This window comes from Apteryx rowi, unplaced genomic scaffold (assembly GCF_003343035.1).
Source record: "Apteryx rowi isolate R43461 unplaced genomic scaffold, aptRow1 scaffold_19, whole genome shotgun sequence".
NCBI classification, from domain to species: domain Eukaryota; kingdom Metazoa; phylum Chordata; class Aves; order Apterygiformes; family Apterygidae; genus Apteryx; species Apteryx rowi.
The window spans coordinates 3,206,399-3,221,017 of record NW_020448196.1 but is presented as its reverse complement, the minus strand read 5'-3'; the positions used below and the strand labels follow the sequence as shown (position 1 = coordinate 3,221,017).

Here is a 14,619-nt window from a genome sequence, read left to right as displayed (position 1 = left end):
GTCCGCGAGGCACGTGTGGAGCCTGGGCCGGCTCGGGAGCTGTGGGGGGTCAGAGCCCTGGACCGGCATGGCAAAACCACTTCTCCTCTGCACGCATCCCGGGCTGATGCCAATCTTTGTTGTTTTACAGGGGAGGCTGCTGCAAACGAAGAAGTCAGGCTATTTTCCCAGCTCGTCGGTGAAGCCCTGTCCTGTTGACGCAAGGGTGAGTGCTTAAAACCAGACCTAACGATGCTGGGTTTGCGTGGCGCAGTACTTGCAGCTGGAAATTTTGCTGGTGGGTCTTGCTGGAGACCTGGAGACCTTGCTGGAGCTCCCTCTGATGGTGCCTTTCCCAGTTCTTGTCCCACCATGGTGGTTTTTTTTGGCCACTTTGTTTTTAGATTTTTAGCAACCGATAGTTAATCAAAGTGCCGCTGCCTATTGATTTAATTAAATAAAAAGCTCTGCGGTTTTCTGAGGTTAACTCTTGCCGAATCAGTGGGTGGAAGTCAGGTACTAAAACAACACTGCAATGTTTTTGCCCCTCTGGGGATTACTGGCGACTTCCATGCTCTGTTTTTCGGTGGCTCCGGTTATCCTGGCCAAGAGCAGTCGTATTCTCCTCCATTTATACCTATCTGTGAGATCCCAGAATATTTTCAAGTGGGAGCAGCTGAAAACACAGCCCTGCAGTTTAGCGTGACCGTCTTTCCCATGGCCGGTCTCTGCCCAACATGGGAAGCGTTGATGGAGAAGGTTGATTTGTTTGACCAAAACGCACATTCTTTTCCTCCTCCCTCCCCGATGGGACAGGCTGCTGGCTTGTTAAGATTTCCTCAGCGGGGGCAGTTTGGGACCAGTGATTCAGCCCGTCATTAGGCCAAAACGTGCCTGGATGTGTAAGAGGACTTGTTTCTTCCATTAAGCCCACGGGCCTTGAACGAGGCCTTTTACTGTGGCAGAATTAGCAGGGAAGGTAGATTCCCCATCCCATGGTTGCAGATCTCCTTGCAGGTGGGTCTTGGCCCCCTCTTCCCAAACACGTGGTTGGTGTGACCAGGTCCAGACCCTGGTTCCTCTTCTGCAAAGAGAGAGCAGTGCTGACTCAGTAGCAGAGTACTTTGAGATCAGTCACAGTACAGAAAAGCTGTACTTTTTTTTAAAAACTATTCTTTGTAAAGCTGTCAGTTGCTTCCCAACTAAAAAAGGCTCAGGATAAATGAAAAAAATACAGTATGCTGCTCACAGCTGTTTTGGACAGGGAGGATGAGAGAGCAAGTACTTGATTGTAACACTGTCCTCCAACCCCGAAGCCAATAATTCAGAAACTGCTTGGCACATAAAAACCCTCCCGTAGAGAGGAGCATCTCGCAGCTGATCTATAACCTAATTAGGCGCCGGGCTCCGCAGTAATGAGCAATGTTCTCTTTGCTCCAGCCTCCCAACAGCCGCCCTCCGTCGAGAGAGATAGACTACGCGGCGTACCCTTGGTGAGTCGCCCTCTAATTGGACAGCACGCTACAAACGCCCTTCTCTGGACGTGAAGATGTATCGCCTTTGCCTTTTAATTTTGTTACGTTGACACAAATCCAGTCTGTAATAACAAATTATGGATGCGCTTTGGAAGTGCTCTTCCTCCTGCATCCCCTACTGATGTATGGCAGCTGAGAGGGATGCAGGAGACGGGGCTGAGCCGGCCTGGCCACCCGCTGCCTTCGCGTTTCGGTGTTGAAACCTGAGCTCAGCTGGAGAGCTGCAGCCAGATCTTGCGGCGTCGGTGGGGATTTCTTCCCTGACTGTGGTGAGGAGGGCTCAGGTGAAAGGAGAGGCGCTGGTGACTCTTCTCCTCTCCCATATATTCGGTGCTGAGTCCCCATCTCACTGGCAGTGGCACACGGTAGAGGGAGGGGGGAAGCAGTACCGGGGCTCTGGCAGACTTGGCAGGAGAGGCTGGTGCTTCACTTGCCCCCCTGTTGCTTTTCTCTAGTTCCATCCAGTTTTCTGAATTCATGCATCTAAATCATCTCCTTTCCCCAGCCTTTGCGAAGCCTTATTCACCTGGGGACCTGTTCCCAGTTAGTGTGATTTTCTAGGTGCCTTGGAAACATGAGAGACTTCAAAGGCAAGATGTTGCACTCCGCATTGTTCATTAGTGTCTGTTCAGTGGCTAAACAGCTTCTTATATATCTCTGGGCGCTTTCATTTTTGCATACAAAGTTTTGAATGAGACCTGTTTCTTTACTTGCCCAACCTTCTTGCCTTTAAAAAAGATCTTTTGGGCTAAAACATGCCTATTTTAAAAATATTCATTAATTTTTCATTCATAAAATCAACGTGCATGATTCTGGAGGCCGTGACCCATGAAGAAAGCAAGTGTTCATGCTGTGACGGTTGCACGCTCCGGAGATGGCGCCTCCTTCCCGCGTGCCTGCCTTTGGCAGCCTCGCTGCCGCACAGCGAGAGGGGGAAGAGAGAGCGAGCAGGATTTGCCTGGATGCAATGAGCTCTTACGGGCTGTCTTTCCATGGAAAAGTGGACATTTAAGGGCCCTTTGTGCCTCCGAAAGCTACTTTTTGAGCTGTCGTCCTAAGTAGGCAAAAGCTTAAGAGACGTGGAGCAGAACGTACAGTTCGTTGCACTAGAGGGAAGGGGTGGTCACGCACGATGCAGGGAGCTGCCAGGGCCGCAGAGCCGCCGTGGCGCGGGCAGGTGCAGGGCAGGCCCTGGCTGCATGACGTCTCATGGTGGCCGTCGGCTTAGGTTTGCAGGGAACATGGAGCGGCAGCAGACGGACAACTTGCTGAAGTCCCACGTGAGCGGCACCTACCTGATTCGAGAGAGGCCGGCAGAGGCTGAGCGCTTTGCAATCAGTATTAAGTGAGTACAACCACGACTGCTGGCATTAGAGAGTAAAGCACCCATGAGATGCATCGCCAGGGGATAGGTCTTCCCACTAGGACAGCAGCACCTGGGCACAAACCCGACCCTGGCAGAGGCATGCTCCCATCTTCCCTAGCTCTGCCCCAGGAAAAGGCTTGGTGTGCCAAAGCCGTAGTGACAGCAGCAGCCATTGCGTTGTGCTCTGCAGAAAACACTTCCTTGCCTGACTTTTGCGATGGCAAATGCTGTGCTGCGGCACTGATCTGCCAGGCAGGAAACATGCATCTCTCCGGTCCTGCTCCCCAGGATCAGGATGGGCTCATCTAGGTCTCGCTGCATTTGGCGTTGTGCATTAGCTGGGTAAGAGCGAGAGCTGACATGCTGGTGTGATGCAGACAGGGCTCTCTGAAGCCGGGAGCGTTCCTGCCGTGGTCCTCAAGGAGCAGGCGTCCGAGTGCAGGCTGCTTCCACAATGCCTGCGCGGCCGCTTGGGCATGGCCCTGCCATCCAGAGCAGCTTGCTAGGTGCCTTTTGGAGCCATAGCAAGGCATCTGCAGGCTGAGGGCGCCGCTTTATCTCCCGCAAGCACAGCCCTTGCACCCAGCTCCTTCCAGCCCCGTTGCACGAGGGCAGCCCGGCATCCTGGCTGGCTGCGGCTGATGGACCCGTGTTCCGGGAGCCGCTGCTCTGCACGTCCCCTCACCTCCTGCTTCAGATCCCTGCTTGAAAGCGGTGGGGCTGGAGGGTGGATGGCATCCACAGCAGGTCTGCTCCTTGCACAGGGCGAGATGACGCTGACACGCAAAGGTAAACTTTCTGACTGTCTTTGCTTCCCGTTGCAGGTTTAATGAGGAAGTGAAGCACATTAAGGTGGTGGAGAAGGACAACTGGATTCACATCACAGAAGCCAAAAAATTTGAAAGCCTTCTGGTATGCTTCTGAAGCCACTCTGAACCCCTGCGCCGTTCCTGCCTCCGCGGCTGGCTCTCTGCAGAGCACGCAGAGCGCTGCTGGTGTAACCGAGTGCCCCTTCGTCCTTTCTAGGAGCTGGTTGAATACTACCAGAGCCACTCACTGAAAGAGAGTTTTAAACAGCTGGACACAACGTTAAAATACCCGTACAAATCTCGGGAACGTTCTACCTCCAGGACTTTCACCCGCTCTCCAGGTAAAACTGAGGTTAAACGCGGTAGTGGACACCAGTAAACCTAACTCAGTTATTTAAAGGAAAATTGCATGCTTGCGTTAAGACATAGGAATGCTGTCTGTTAAATGAAGGAGTTTATAGCATTGCTGTAAGGCCTCTCAAATCTCCAGGAATTCACCCACAGCGGGTCTGAACCCTCCACTTTGCAAGCGAGGCTCCTGCTCCGCTGAGTGTTTTGAAGACTCTTCTCGCAGGTGTGGAGATGGTGCCCTTAGGGACCACGCTGAGCTGGGGGCTCTCTTTGCTCTCGGTTTGGTTTGGTTCCTTGTAGCGGGCGGCAGCCTCCAAGGGAGCGTTCTTGCTGCCTGCGGCTGGTTTTCCCGCTTACAGTTTTCCAAACTGTGTGCAGTAGTGGTTTGCCATCATTTTATGTGGTGCGAGCACACTCGGTTCTGCCAGGAGAGCATCTTCTGCTGCGGGGTCTGACCCATCTGCCTGTAGTTAAATGAACAGAGTGATGTGTTTCACCGTTAGCAGGATATATTGTGTCTTATCTGCCCACGTAAGTTTTTGTGCGTGTGTTTTAATGGATCCGATTCTAGTGTCACTTGTGACAGTTTTAATCCCAATGGGTTGCCTTTAATGGAGCTGATGGGAGAAATAATTAAAAAAAAAAAAAAGATGAAACAAATGAAAAGCGAAATTTGCATTAATGCAAAATTTTAAGTTTTACCTAAAAGCTTGAGTGCACAAATTAACTTCTTCAGGGGGGGAAAATGTATTTTTAAAAAACTTTTTCCATTTTTAAAAAGGCTACCAAAGAAAAACAGTTATAAGAAGTGATTTTCTTTTCCAATAAAATGCAACCCTAAGATGCATTTGGAGTATGAAATTTTCCCTTGGTTCAGAGAGGCATTTTCCACCAGGAGAAAAGAGAGAGGGGCCTCGAGACCCCTGGGAGGGAGAGCTGCCCTGGTCTCCCGTGAGGGCAGGACCAGCCCCGGCCCGCCGGCCGCGAGCGCCCACCGCTCCGAGCCCTTGCACGAGACCTGCCGCTGGTTTTGCACTGTGTTTCCCTGTTGGCTTTGACAGCATTGTGCTTTTTTTTTTAATTTCCTTTTTAATTGGTGTTCTGCCTCTTTCTGTTTCTCTCTAACCTCTTTGCAGCCTCCTGCGCTTCCTACAACTTTTCTTTTCTCAGTCCTCAGGGCCTCAACTTTTCTTCTCAGACCTCCTCCACTCCCTTCTGGTCAGGTACTAGTGCCTTACTTTCCTGGGAGGGAAGTGCCTCCTAGTGGTCCTTCCCTGGAGGGAGAAACCTCCTGCCTTTACCAGGCTACAGCCATCACCAGCTTGAAAGCCATCGCCGGTGGGACCCGTGTGGTCCCCGCTGCCCCTTCCCCACCTGCAGACAGTTGAGGGGGTCACCAGGGCTGTCCTGGGGCATAGCTTGGGGGGAAAAAAAAAAAAAAAAGTCGATTAATCATGACTTTGCCAGAAGCTAAATACACTCCCCTCTCTCTCCCCCAAAACAACACAGGAGGAGCCAGAGCTCTAACTATTGAGAAAGGGGAAGAAAATTTATGAGAAAGTAAATCTAGTGCATTGGGATCTCGTGATGTACTTCAAGCTCGACCTGCTTATCCCATGTGTTTCACAGAATGAGCATTGGCATCACACCATCTTCAAGACTGTTTTTCCTTGCTGCCCAAGGAGAACATCTTAATGTCCAGCAGTTTTTGAGCTCTGCTATCTGAGCCTGCTCAGGAGCACCTTGCTAAGGAGACGGCGGAACCTGTGCTGTTAAATGTGTTTTGTGGCTCAAATTTCCTAGAGAAAGCGCCAGGGGTATTCTGGCCTTTGAAGCCTGTTGATCCAAATGCGTTTCAGGCTAGCATCTTCCTCCCTATTTAGCAGGGATTAGAGCAAAAATGTGCCCATTCACTTCTTCCTGTTTATGCTTTTACCTTTCAGTGTTTGCTTTAGGCTGCACAGGGAAAATCAACTGCAAAGGCATGCATGCTTTTCTCGATGTCATGTTTGGGAAGAATACTTATTGTTCCAGGGAATTAGAGTAAAATTCTGTGTATTTGAGATTCTTTACCTGCACTTCTGCATAAAAGTATTGCAGAACATTAATTTGTGTGGAAATGGGCTCTGAGCAAGCTCCTGATGAAAGAGTTCAAAGCTGTCATGATTCTCACTCCATTCTCCAGCCCAGCTGCCTGGCGAGGACGAACGAGCCTCCAGTGATTGTACGTTGTGTGTATGGACTGTCTCCATTGCCATCCTCATCTCCGTCCATCCCGAGAGCTGAAAATCTGGGCAAAGCTTTTCCCCAAACTTAGTTCAACCTTGGTTTGCAAACTTTTTAAATTTGTAGCTTTGTAATACTCGAAAGGCCTGGGACAATAGTGCAGCTTTGCTGAAACTCAGAGTCCCTTCAGGGTGTTTTTCTCTCCCCCCCCCCCCCAAATGTCAAAAAGGTGTGTTTCATTTTTCTTCTCTGCTTGCCCTGGAGCACTCGCACGGAGCACTCGCTCAGTGGCGCATGGGGACTGTCCCATCCCTCCCACCATTGCCCTCCAGCCCTCCTTCCTCCTGCGGAGGTGATGACCTGCAGGGCAGGGGAGCTAAGCTGTTCTCCTGCTTTTCCCCCTCCTCACCGCTGCTCCTCTGTGCAAAGGACACCAACACCTTCCTGCCGCTTTCCCTCTCCCCCACAAGTTTCTCCTGGCCTGAAGCAGTGGAGATTGGCAGTGGTGGGTTCATGCGGTGCTGGCGGAGGTCAGGCTCCTGAGATGGCTTTCGGGGGGAGCACGGCCTCCCCGCCAGCAGCTGAGCATCAATTTCTGATTGCTTGTCATCTCCAAGAATGAGAGGTTCGAGGAGCGTCTGTGGCTCTCCTGGTGTCCCCGGGCATCTCAGGCCTCATGCTTCATGTCACAAACTGATTATCAGTTGGGATTTAAGGTTGCCTGGCTACTTTTGCACATACTGGTCTGTTTTGGGACCAAGTTTCCAAGGCTCCTGTGCTGGTCATTGGCAGGGACAAAAACCAGAGAGAATACCAGATTGGTGGCTTATTTCTCCTCAAGGCAAAACATACAGGCTTTGCTCAGCACCCGTGGGAAAATCCGCTGCAGGGACTAATCCCAATAACTCCTAGCTTTGAAGCACCTTTAATACAAACTGATTTGTCAAATATCCCTTTGATGATGTGGCACCTTCAGGTGTTGGAAGCTGTAAGACAACCAGACCTGACAGTCATGGTGGAAAAGGATTTTTCCATGATTTCATTATTAATGATCATTTTATTCCTATGAAATCTTTTCCTTCTACCACCTTCTATCTTTCTCACAAAAATGCCTATCACCCCAGCTCCCCAGGATGATCCCCGCTAGTGGCTTGAAGCCCCTCATAGACCATCCCCTTCCTGCTTAGCAGACAGTGGCTTGCCCCACCAAGACGTTTAAAACTCAGCAGGAAGCGAGCTTAACCTTGACACCCCAGTCTGCGTGTGGCTGAGAAGTTCACACAAGGCCAGCCCCAACATCTGAGCCCATCTGGGTCGTGGTGTTGCAATGGAAACAAGGACCATGGTGGAAAACCCAGGTTGAACCTAGCGCAGCTTTCCCCAGGCTTCGGCTGCTCCTGCACGGCGGAGCAGCTCCCAACTCCCTCTGCTTTGTCCACTCACAGTATTCACCCCACGAGTCATAGGGACGGCAGTGGCACGATACAACTTTGCGGCACGGGACATGCGGGAGCTCTCCCTGCGAGAGGGCGACGTGGTGAAGATCTACAGCAGGATAGGCGGCGACCAGGGATGGTGGAAGGGGGAGACCAACGGCAGAGTAAGTGCAGCTTGAAGCTGATGCTGCGGTTGCTGATAATGTCCCAGCTCGTTTTTGTAGCGCGTGGTCCTCCCTGCTGTTAACCCACAGAGCTGGTCAGCGCTTGCCTAACTGCAGCCTTCCCCAAAAATGCTTTCACAAAAGCAAAGGGAAGGGGGAGGGGGCTGCATCCAACTCGCATTTGCTCTTTTTTGGCTCGTGGATGTGCTGCCATGTCACAAGAACCAGCGTGTAAACAGATACCGCAAGTCATGTGTGTCGCATGTCAATGCTGTGTCTGACAGCGGCAGGCGACACCCAGACACGTGCAGGCAGATGGGAGCGGGCTGTGGCCAGGCAGGCACGCAAGCACGCGTCTGACTCTGCTCTTCCTTAAGCTGGCATGTGGGGAATTTATGCCAGAATGCCTCTGCAAGTGACAGGCTCAGCATCCTGGAAAAAAGCAGTAGGCTGATGGGCTGCCCGGGTGTCTCACAGAGTTCATAGCACTGGGGACAGATTTTTGATGCCCTGATCCCTTCTTTGTTGCTGACAACCTGTGCGCTGCCATGCTGCAAGGGCTTGCATAGCCCTGGGGCTACAGTGCCAAATGATGGCAATGATTGCACCATCTCCCCGTCACCACCATGTATCAGGAGAACTGGCACAGGGATGTGGGCACCTCCGGCGCTGTACAAATGTCCCTTCAAGAGAGCTCCCCAGGATCACAGCGTGGCGGCAGGGGAATAGACCGAGTGCCAGGACAGGAGGTCCTTTCTGCTCCTGAGTTTTCTGCTCACCTCTCGTTTCCCCTATAGGTTGGTTGGTTTCCCTCAACATACGTGGAAGAGGAGGGGGTACAATGATGGTGGAGATGTCTGGTGGAAAGTCATTGAGCACCCAGAATGAGCCGCTGCAGACCATGCACGGTTGTCCCAACACCCAAGGCTCCAAGTGAAACACAGTCGGACGTCTCCCAGTACTGCCGAGAACAACACGTCTCTTGCAGACTCTTTAGCAATCAGTTCCTCTGTACAGTGTGTGTGTGTGCGCGTGCATCAGGGGTTGCCACTGGCCTTGGTTGTGTTACTTGTATAGAAGATTCATGGTCTATCAGATAACATTTGTGGAGCAGCTGCAGAAGAGTCTTGGGAAAGGCATGCTCCCCTGCATGGACAGAGCTGAAAGACTCTATGCAGTTACCACCAGAGGACGGTGTCCAAACTTGTTCGTGTTTTAAAATCCACCGTGGTGTTGGTGGGAGGGTGAAGCTGAAGGTTTGCTCCTGGGCTGGTGCCCAGGTATGCAAAGGTGAGCATTTTCTAATTTCTAAGGAGAGGGAGTGATGCAGCCCCTGCTACGAGGAAATGCAGTCTCCCACCTGCCAAGCTGCCTCACCTGCTGCTCAAATGGACTCCACTGGATGACGATTTTGGTAGTCTAATTGGTAGGCTGAACAGCAGCACCCAGCACCACTGCTCTCTGGCTGGGGTGAGAGAGCAGAACGGGGACACCCGTACTTGGAACGAGGAAATGCCGTTTGTTATTTCTGTACGGATGCCAGCTGCAAAACAAGGAGCGCTTTTGACCAGCAGACATAGGCTGGAAGTGGAACTCCAGGTCCAGGCAGGGCAGGAAAAAACCTCTTTGGCATCCCAAGCCCATTTTCTTTAAAACTGCCTTTAGTCCCACTAGACTTGCTCAGGGTGGAGGGGACAGCCCTGCATGCTGACTGGTCCCACTGGTCAGCAGGAGGTCTCATCATGTTGCAGGACCGGGAAGCACGCCTTGCCAAGCAAGGGTTTTGGAAGCCACCTGAGCACCAGGTACGCACACGGGAGCAGACAAGGGCGTGCGTCTGCGGGTCCGCGGTGCTGTCACTCCCAGTTTATTGCAAACGTGAGCAGCCTGGACCAGGGTGATTGCCTTTTCCTGCAGCTGTTAGAAGTCCCACCCCACTAAGCTCAGTGGGGCGAACCCACGTGAGTAAGGGCTACAGTATCACATCCTGATTTATCTCAGTAGGTTGTGAAAGCATCTCTTCTTCCCCACCTGTGTGCACTTTTGGGGGTTGTGAGCATTGCCCCTTCTCTTCCTCCCACTGGCTGTTACCTGCTGCTGCTGTAAAGGAGATGATCCGTCCCTCTTTGCATTGCCACTTTGTCCTGAGTACTGTCCTGAGTTTCTTGCTTTCCAAATTGCAACCCCCTGTAGTAGATAGGCAGAGCTGTCGGGTGGAAATCCAGGCCAAGTGACTTCTGCCAGGCACTGGCTTTGCCCTCCAGCTCCACAATTTCCTTCCAAAGTGCTCTGTTTTGAACAAATACGTGTGTGTGACAAGGAACAGCTTTCCTCTGTCCTTTTTTCTAGCCCCTGGAAATGCCCTCTGGTCGCTTTGAATAAGTAGCCTTTGGAGTTGGTGCTTCCATGCCTTGAAGTTGTTCCCCAGCCAAACAGGCCTTGGGGCTCACCGGGGCCTTGCTGGGGGGCACTGAGTCTCCGGGCCAGATTGTTGGCATTGTGTTAGTGCCCATCCAGGGACGTTGCCCGGGGCTGGTGATGTTGGGTGCACTTGGATCTCCTCCGGAGCAGCCCTGGGTCTCTGATACCAGGGTGCCAAGGCTTCCTGCAAATGGAACAGCAGTGGCCTGCTCAGGATATTAAAGAGGAGACTTTGGGGCTGTTGGTGAAAAGGGAAACGGATTAACTTTGAAGCTAAATTTTGTTGCCCAATGACGAGCACTAAGCCCCGTTGCTTTGCTGCCTTTTGCTCCTCAACAGGGCCTGGAGTCGAGTGAGTGGCCCATTGCTCCATGATTCCAGGGGCCGCGGCTGCTAGTGAAGCTCTTGCTTTGCGCTGTATCACGGTGGGGGGCTACGTTGCATTGCAAGTGTTTAGGCCGTACCCGGCATACGGCCGGGGGAAATTCCCACCGTGTGTTTTGCTCTGCAAAGTGATGGGGAGAGTGGCGCGGCTGCAGAGCGTAGCTCATGGCTCTACCAAGGTACTGTTTGGTGCTAACCTCTTCCAGGCCAAGCCAACCAGACTGTCTCGGTGCTCGCCTGGGATATTTTAAAGGGGTCCGGTTTGCAGAAGGAGCTGAACCAGTTGTGCTCTGGAAAGGGAAAACTCCTTGGGGTGTTACAAGCGAGGAGCTCAGAAATCCCACAAGCCGAAGGGCCCTGCTCCATTTTCTGTAGTTTTGGTGTAGCTGAGGGCGTATTTGAGGCGGATGAGACGCACACACACACACGGAAAAACTCACGATGGTTCACGTATGCCTCAGATACTGCTAAAGCCTTATGTGACCCTTCTGTTTGAAACGCCTGATTTTCCAGACCTTTTCGTGGCGGTGAGGGCATCCCCTCTCGGGGAGCGTGCACGTCTCTGTCGCAGGAGATGAGGAGCCGTCTCTCTTCCTTAGATCCTGTAGCGTATCTAGTACCTTTGCCAGTTACCGAACTATGTGATAGATGCAGTAGCTGCCTATAAGTGACGAGCGACTCCCCCCTCCCAATGCCCAGCCAAATCAGTCATTCCTCAGAAAAGATCTCTCTTGTGTTTACTGTTGTAAGAAACTTGTTAAAAAAGATTGTTTTGTTTGTAAGTAATTATTCAGCCATTTGCCACAATATATATCTGTGAATAAGAAAGGAAATGTTTTTTTATGATGGTGAGAAAATTGTATATATATTTTAGTTCATCACAGAACATTCAAAATTGCAATGGAATACGTTGGAAAATAATATGTAAATTCCTTGGGTTTTTCCTTTGCACTGCACTAACTGGGGTAGAGTGGGGTTGGGTGGAGGGGATTTAAAGATAAAACTGTTTGTTTATGGAATAGTTTATAGCTGGGAATTTGGAAATCATTTGGAATAGCTTGTAATGCTGGAATAGAAATTTTAGCTGCTACTTAGAAACCCTTTTGCATGTGGTTTTTCCAGATCTTTTTAAGTTACAATGCATCAGAGTAAATTCCACAACAACAACAAAAAAAGTGTAATTTTGTGATAGGTTTTTTCCAACCATGGTTTTTACTGCCAATAAACATGCATTCTTTCCTGTGTCAAGGGTTCAGTTTTGTGTTGGGCTTCTTGTCGCTAAACCCTTTCTGGTTCCAGTGGGGACGTGGGGAGCAGCAGTGGTTTAGGCAGGTTTAAGGTGCTCGGCGGGGACAGGTCCTTTCTGACCCTCGCAGGCTTGAAGCTGATCGATGCCACAAACCATATGAGTTCACAACCCTTCCAAAACTGAGTCTAAAACCTTCCCACAGTGTCCGGTTTTGGTCTTTCCAGTGAAGTACTACTGAAGGTTGTTGGTTCTGAAGCCTATCATCTGCCTATCAATATTCTTACTTTCTTAGCAGTTGTTTCTAGTGCAGTCGTCTTGCGTGGCTGCCTGGGACGTGCTCCCTTGCCCGGCTGCGTGGCTTTGTGCTTCGTGGGGTTTTTGTGCTCTCTGCCCAAGTTGAACCATTTGAGGGGGGGACTGAGAGAAGGAGCATAATTCTGCATGGGTTTTACTCACTCCTGAGTATCATATTCCAAAAATCCCACTTGGCCTACACATGGCAGCGTTTTCTAGAGCAATGAAAAATCACACAGTTGCTTAAGAGGTACCTAAGGCATTTCTGGAGGAAAGAGAAGGTTTCACCCCAGAACAGGCACAGGAGATGTCACAGTGAGCTGCCATTTGATTTAATTAATAACAATGTATTATGCTTTTGCAGCTCTGTGAAGTCCACAGTGTTTTCTCTTGTTCTTTTTGACTTTCAGAGGGTCTGCTAAAAGGGACTGTAGGAATGAGCAGAGGTGTTTTACCAGGAGCAGGATATTAGTTGGGAACTTTCAGGCTGTTGATTTGGAAAGGTGCTGCTCAGCCAGATATTTAACCTTGTCTGAGGTGACGACTCCTGCCGGGGATAAACCCTTTCACTGTCACTGCCAGTTTAAGGGATGCTCTCCAACATGCACAACATAAGAAATACAGATTTTCGACACCCCGGTGCTCTCCTGCCAGCTATAAGGAACTGCCTCAGCCCTGAGTGGGTCGGACCCCGGCATTGGATCCCCAAGTCGCGGTGGGACTGCAGGGACGCAGCGCTGGAGTGCAGAGCTGCCCAATGGCTGCTGACACTGCTGCAAGACCAGGTAAATGCAAAAATCTGCTTTCGTGCAAGGTCCTGTCCCTACAGCATTGCCACCACCCTGCGGGTTGGCTCCTCGGTGGCAGAGACAGCGGCATTTGGCTCTCCAAGGCATGTGGAGCTGCAGTGTTGCAACCTGGGTGTAGATAGATGGGCTCTGCTGCATCCTGGGGACACAGTGGTGGCGGAGGGTCCCCATCAGTACGGGTCCAAACCTTCCTGGGGGGCTGAGCGGGTGAGAAGTCTGATGCCGCAGGGATAAATGGTGCATTTGTTAGCTGTGCACAGCTACGGCTGGGTGCTGCAACCACAGCAGGAGCAGCCTTCCCATGGCATTAGCAGGACTGTAAACCTCCCGGACAGCAGAGCCCATGGCGGGGGCTACCTGGCCCACTGCCTCAGATCAAGGCTGCTTTCGGATCATGCACCTCCAAGCTTTATTGCTTTCCCAAGACCAAATTCAAACGAGTGCAATGCTGGGGAGCAGCAAGGCAGGCTCTGCACGTGGACCCATCTGGTGGTGGCATGGGCACATGCTTGCAGCCTCATGCACGCTGTGATCAGCTGCAGTTTTGCAACACGCTTGACTAGCTCATCTGTGCATTAGTCATAATGTTTGATATGGCCTGGAAAGCTCCAGCTGGCATGCACAAACCACTGTGCTCCTCTAGTTTATAGTTAATCTAGGAATTACATGGAAAGGATTGAACTGGCTTAGGCCCTGTCTACATAGGACTGAACATCAAAAAATAACCACCCCCGTTTCAGCTCTGTAGCTGCATCAGAGCATCAGTGCTCAGAGGGGCTGAAGCCACAGCCACTTTCTCTACTTCTTTTCTAGCGCTGCTGCGAGCTCGAGGAACATCTCGGGCTGTTGTAATATATATTTCAGCTTGTGTTGCCTTAGGTCATGTCTAACCCAAAGGTTATATTTGTAATTAGTACATACTGATGAAATGATTCTGCCCTGCCAAACAAAAACACCCCACTGCAAACGGGAGTTTAGACTTGTTTGCATTTCTTTGTCTGGGTGAGGGTTATCTTGACTGACTAGTTTGCTGAGTTTAGGGAAATTTGGGCTCTTTCTTCAAAATGTAGTAAGAGACTGATTTTATCTTTAAAACCGAAATGCTGCCTGGGACTAATTCTGAAACAGGAGAACTCCCTCCCTTATATTCTAATTCTTCCCAGACTGGGGAAGTTTGGATGCAAACCCTTACCGTGTGGCGCATGCAGAATGAAAATGCAAAGGCTCTAGGAGCAAAGTGGGGCAGTCCACACGGTTACAGCGCTGCTGAGGGCTAAAAGCCCCCAAACGCCGGTGTCTGGGCTCTCTGCTGTGCAGCTCTCCTTGGTGGCGGTGGTGAGGGGGCCCTGAGCACAGGGGCAGGAGATGCAGCTCGGCCCCCGCTCTGTCAGCCCCCTGACCCAGCCACAGCTCCACCCAGAGCCCTGTTTCTCTGAGATAGCTAAATTGCGCTGTTCAGAGGCTCCTTAAAAGAACTTGCAGCTTGCGCATATCCTGCCCAAACAGGCCCTAATTTTGGCAGTGAGTTCTGGGCAAATTGAAGAATAAAGCTTTGGGTTGGGAGTTCTAAATTAAGTTTTTTGTTTGTTTTTTTTC

General features: G+C 51.0%; 1 protein-coding gene across 2 annotated transcripts in view; it reads left to right on the top strand.

Moving 5' to 3' along the window:
* The window catches only part of VAV2 (vav guanine nucleotide exchange factor 2), a 158,427-nt gene extending 146,508 nt beyond the window's left edge, over positions 1-11,919 (top strand). Inside the window, exons 21-27 of one of the 2 annotated variants that reach the window (XM_026062299.1) lie at positions 131-205; positions 1,420-1,472; positions 2,743-2,859; positions 3,705-3,792; positions 3,907-4,030; positions 7,712-7,866; positions 8,664-11,919. In XM_026062299.1, the coding sequence (XP_025918084.1) occupies positions 131-205; positions 1,420-1,472; positions 2,743-2,859; positions 3,705-3,792; positions 3,907-4,030; positions 7,712-7,866; positions 8,664-8,711 (660 nt within the window). In that variant the 3' untranslated portion in view covers positions 8,712-11,919. Of the gene's footprint in view, positions 1-130; positions 206-1,419; positions 1,473-2,742; positions 2,860-3,704; positions 3,793-3,906; positions 4,031-6,225; positions 6,397-7,711; positions 7,867-8,663 lie in introns of those variants that run through there. The other variant, XM_026062300.1, reaches the window with a different exon arrangement.
* Positions 11,920-14,619: the final 2,700 nt, after the last annotated feature.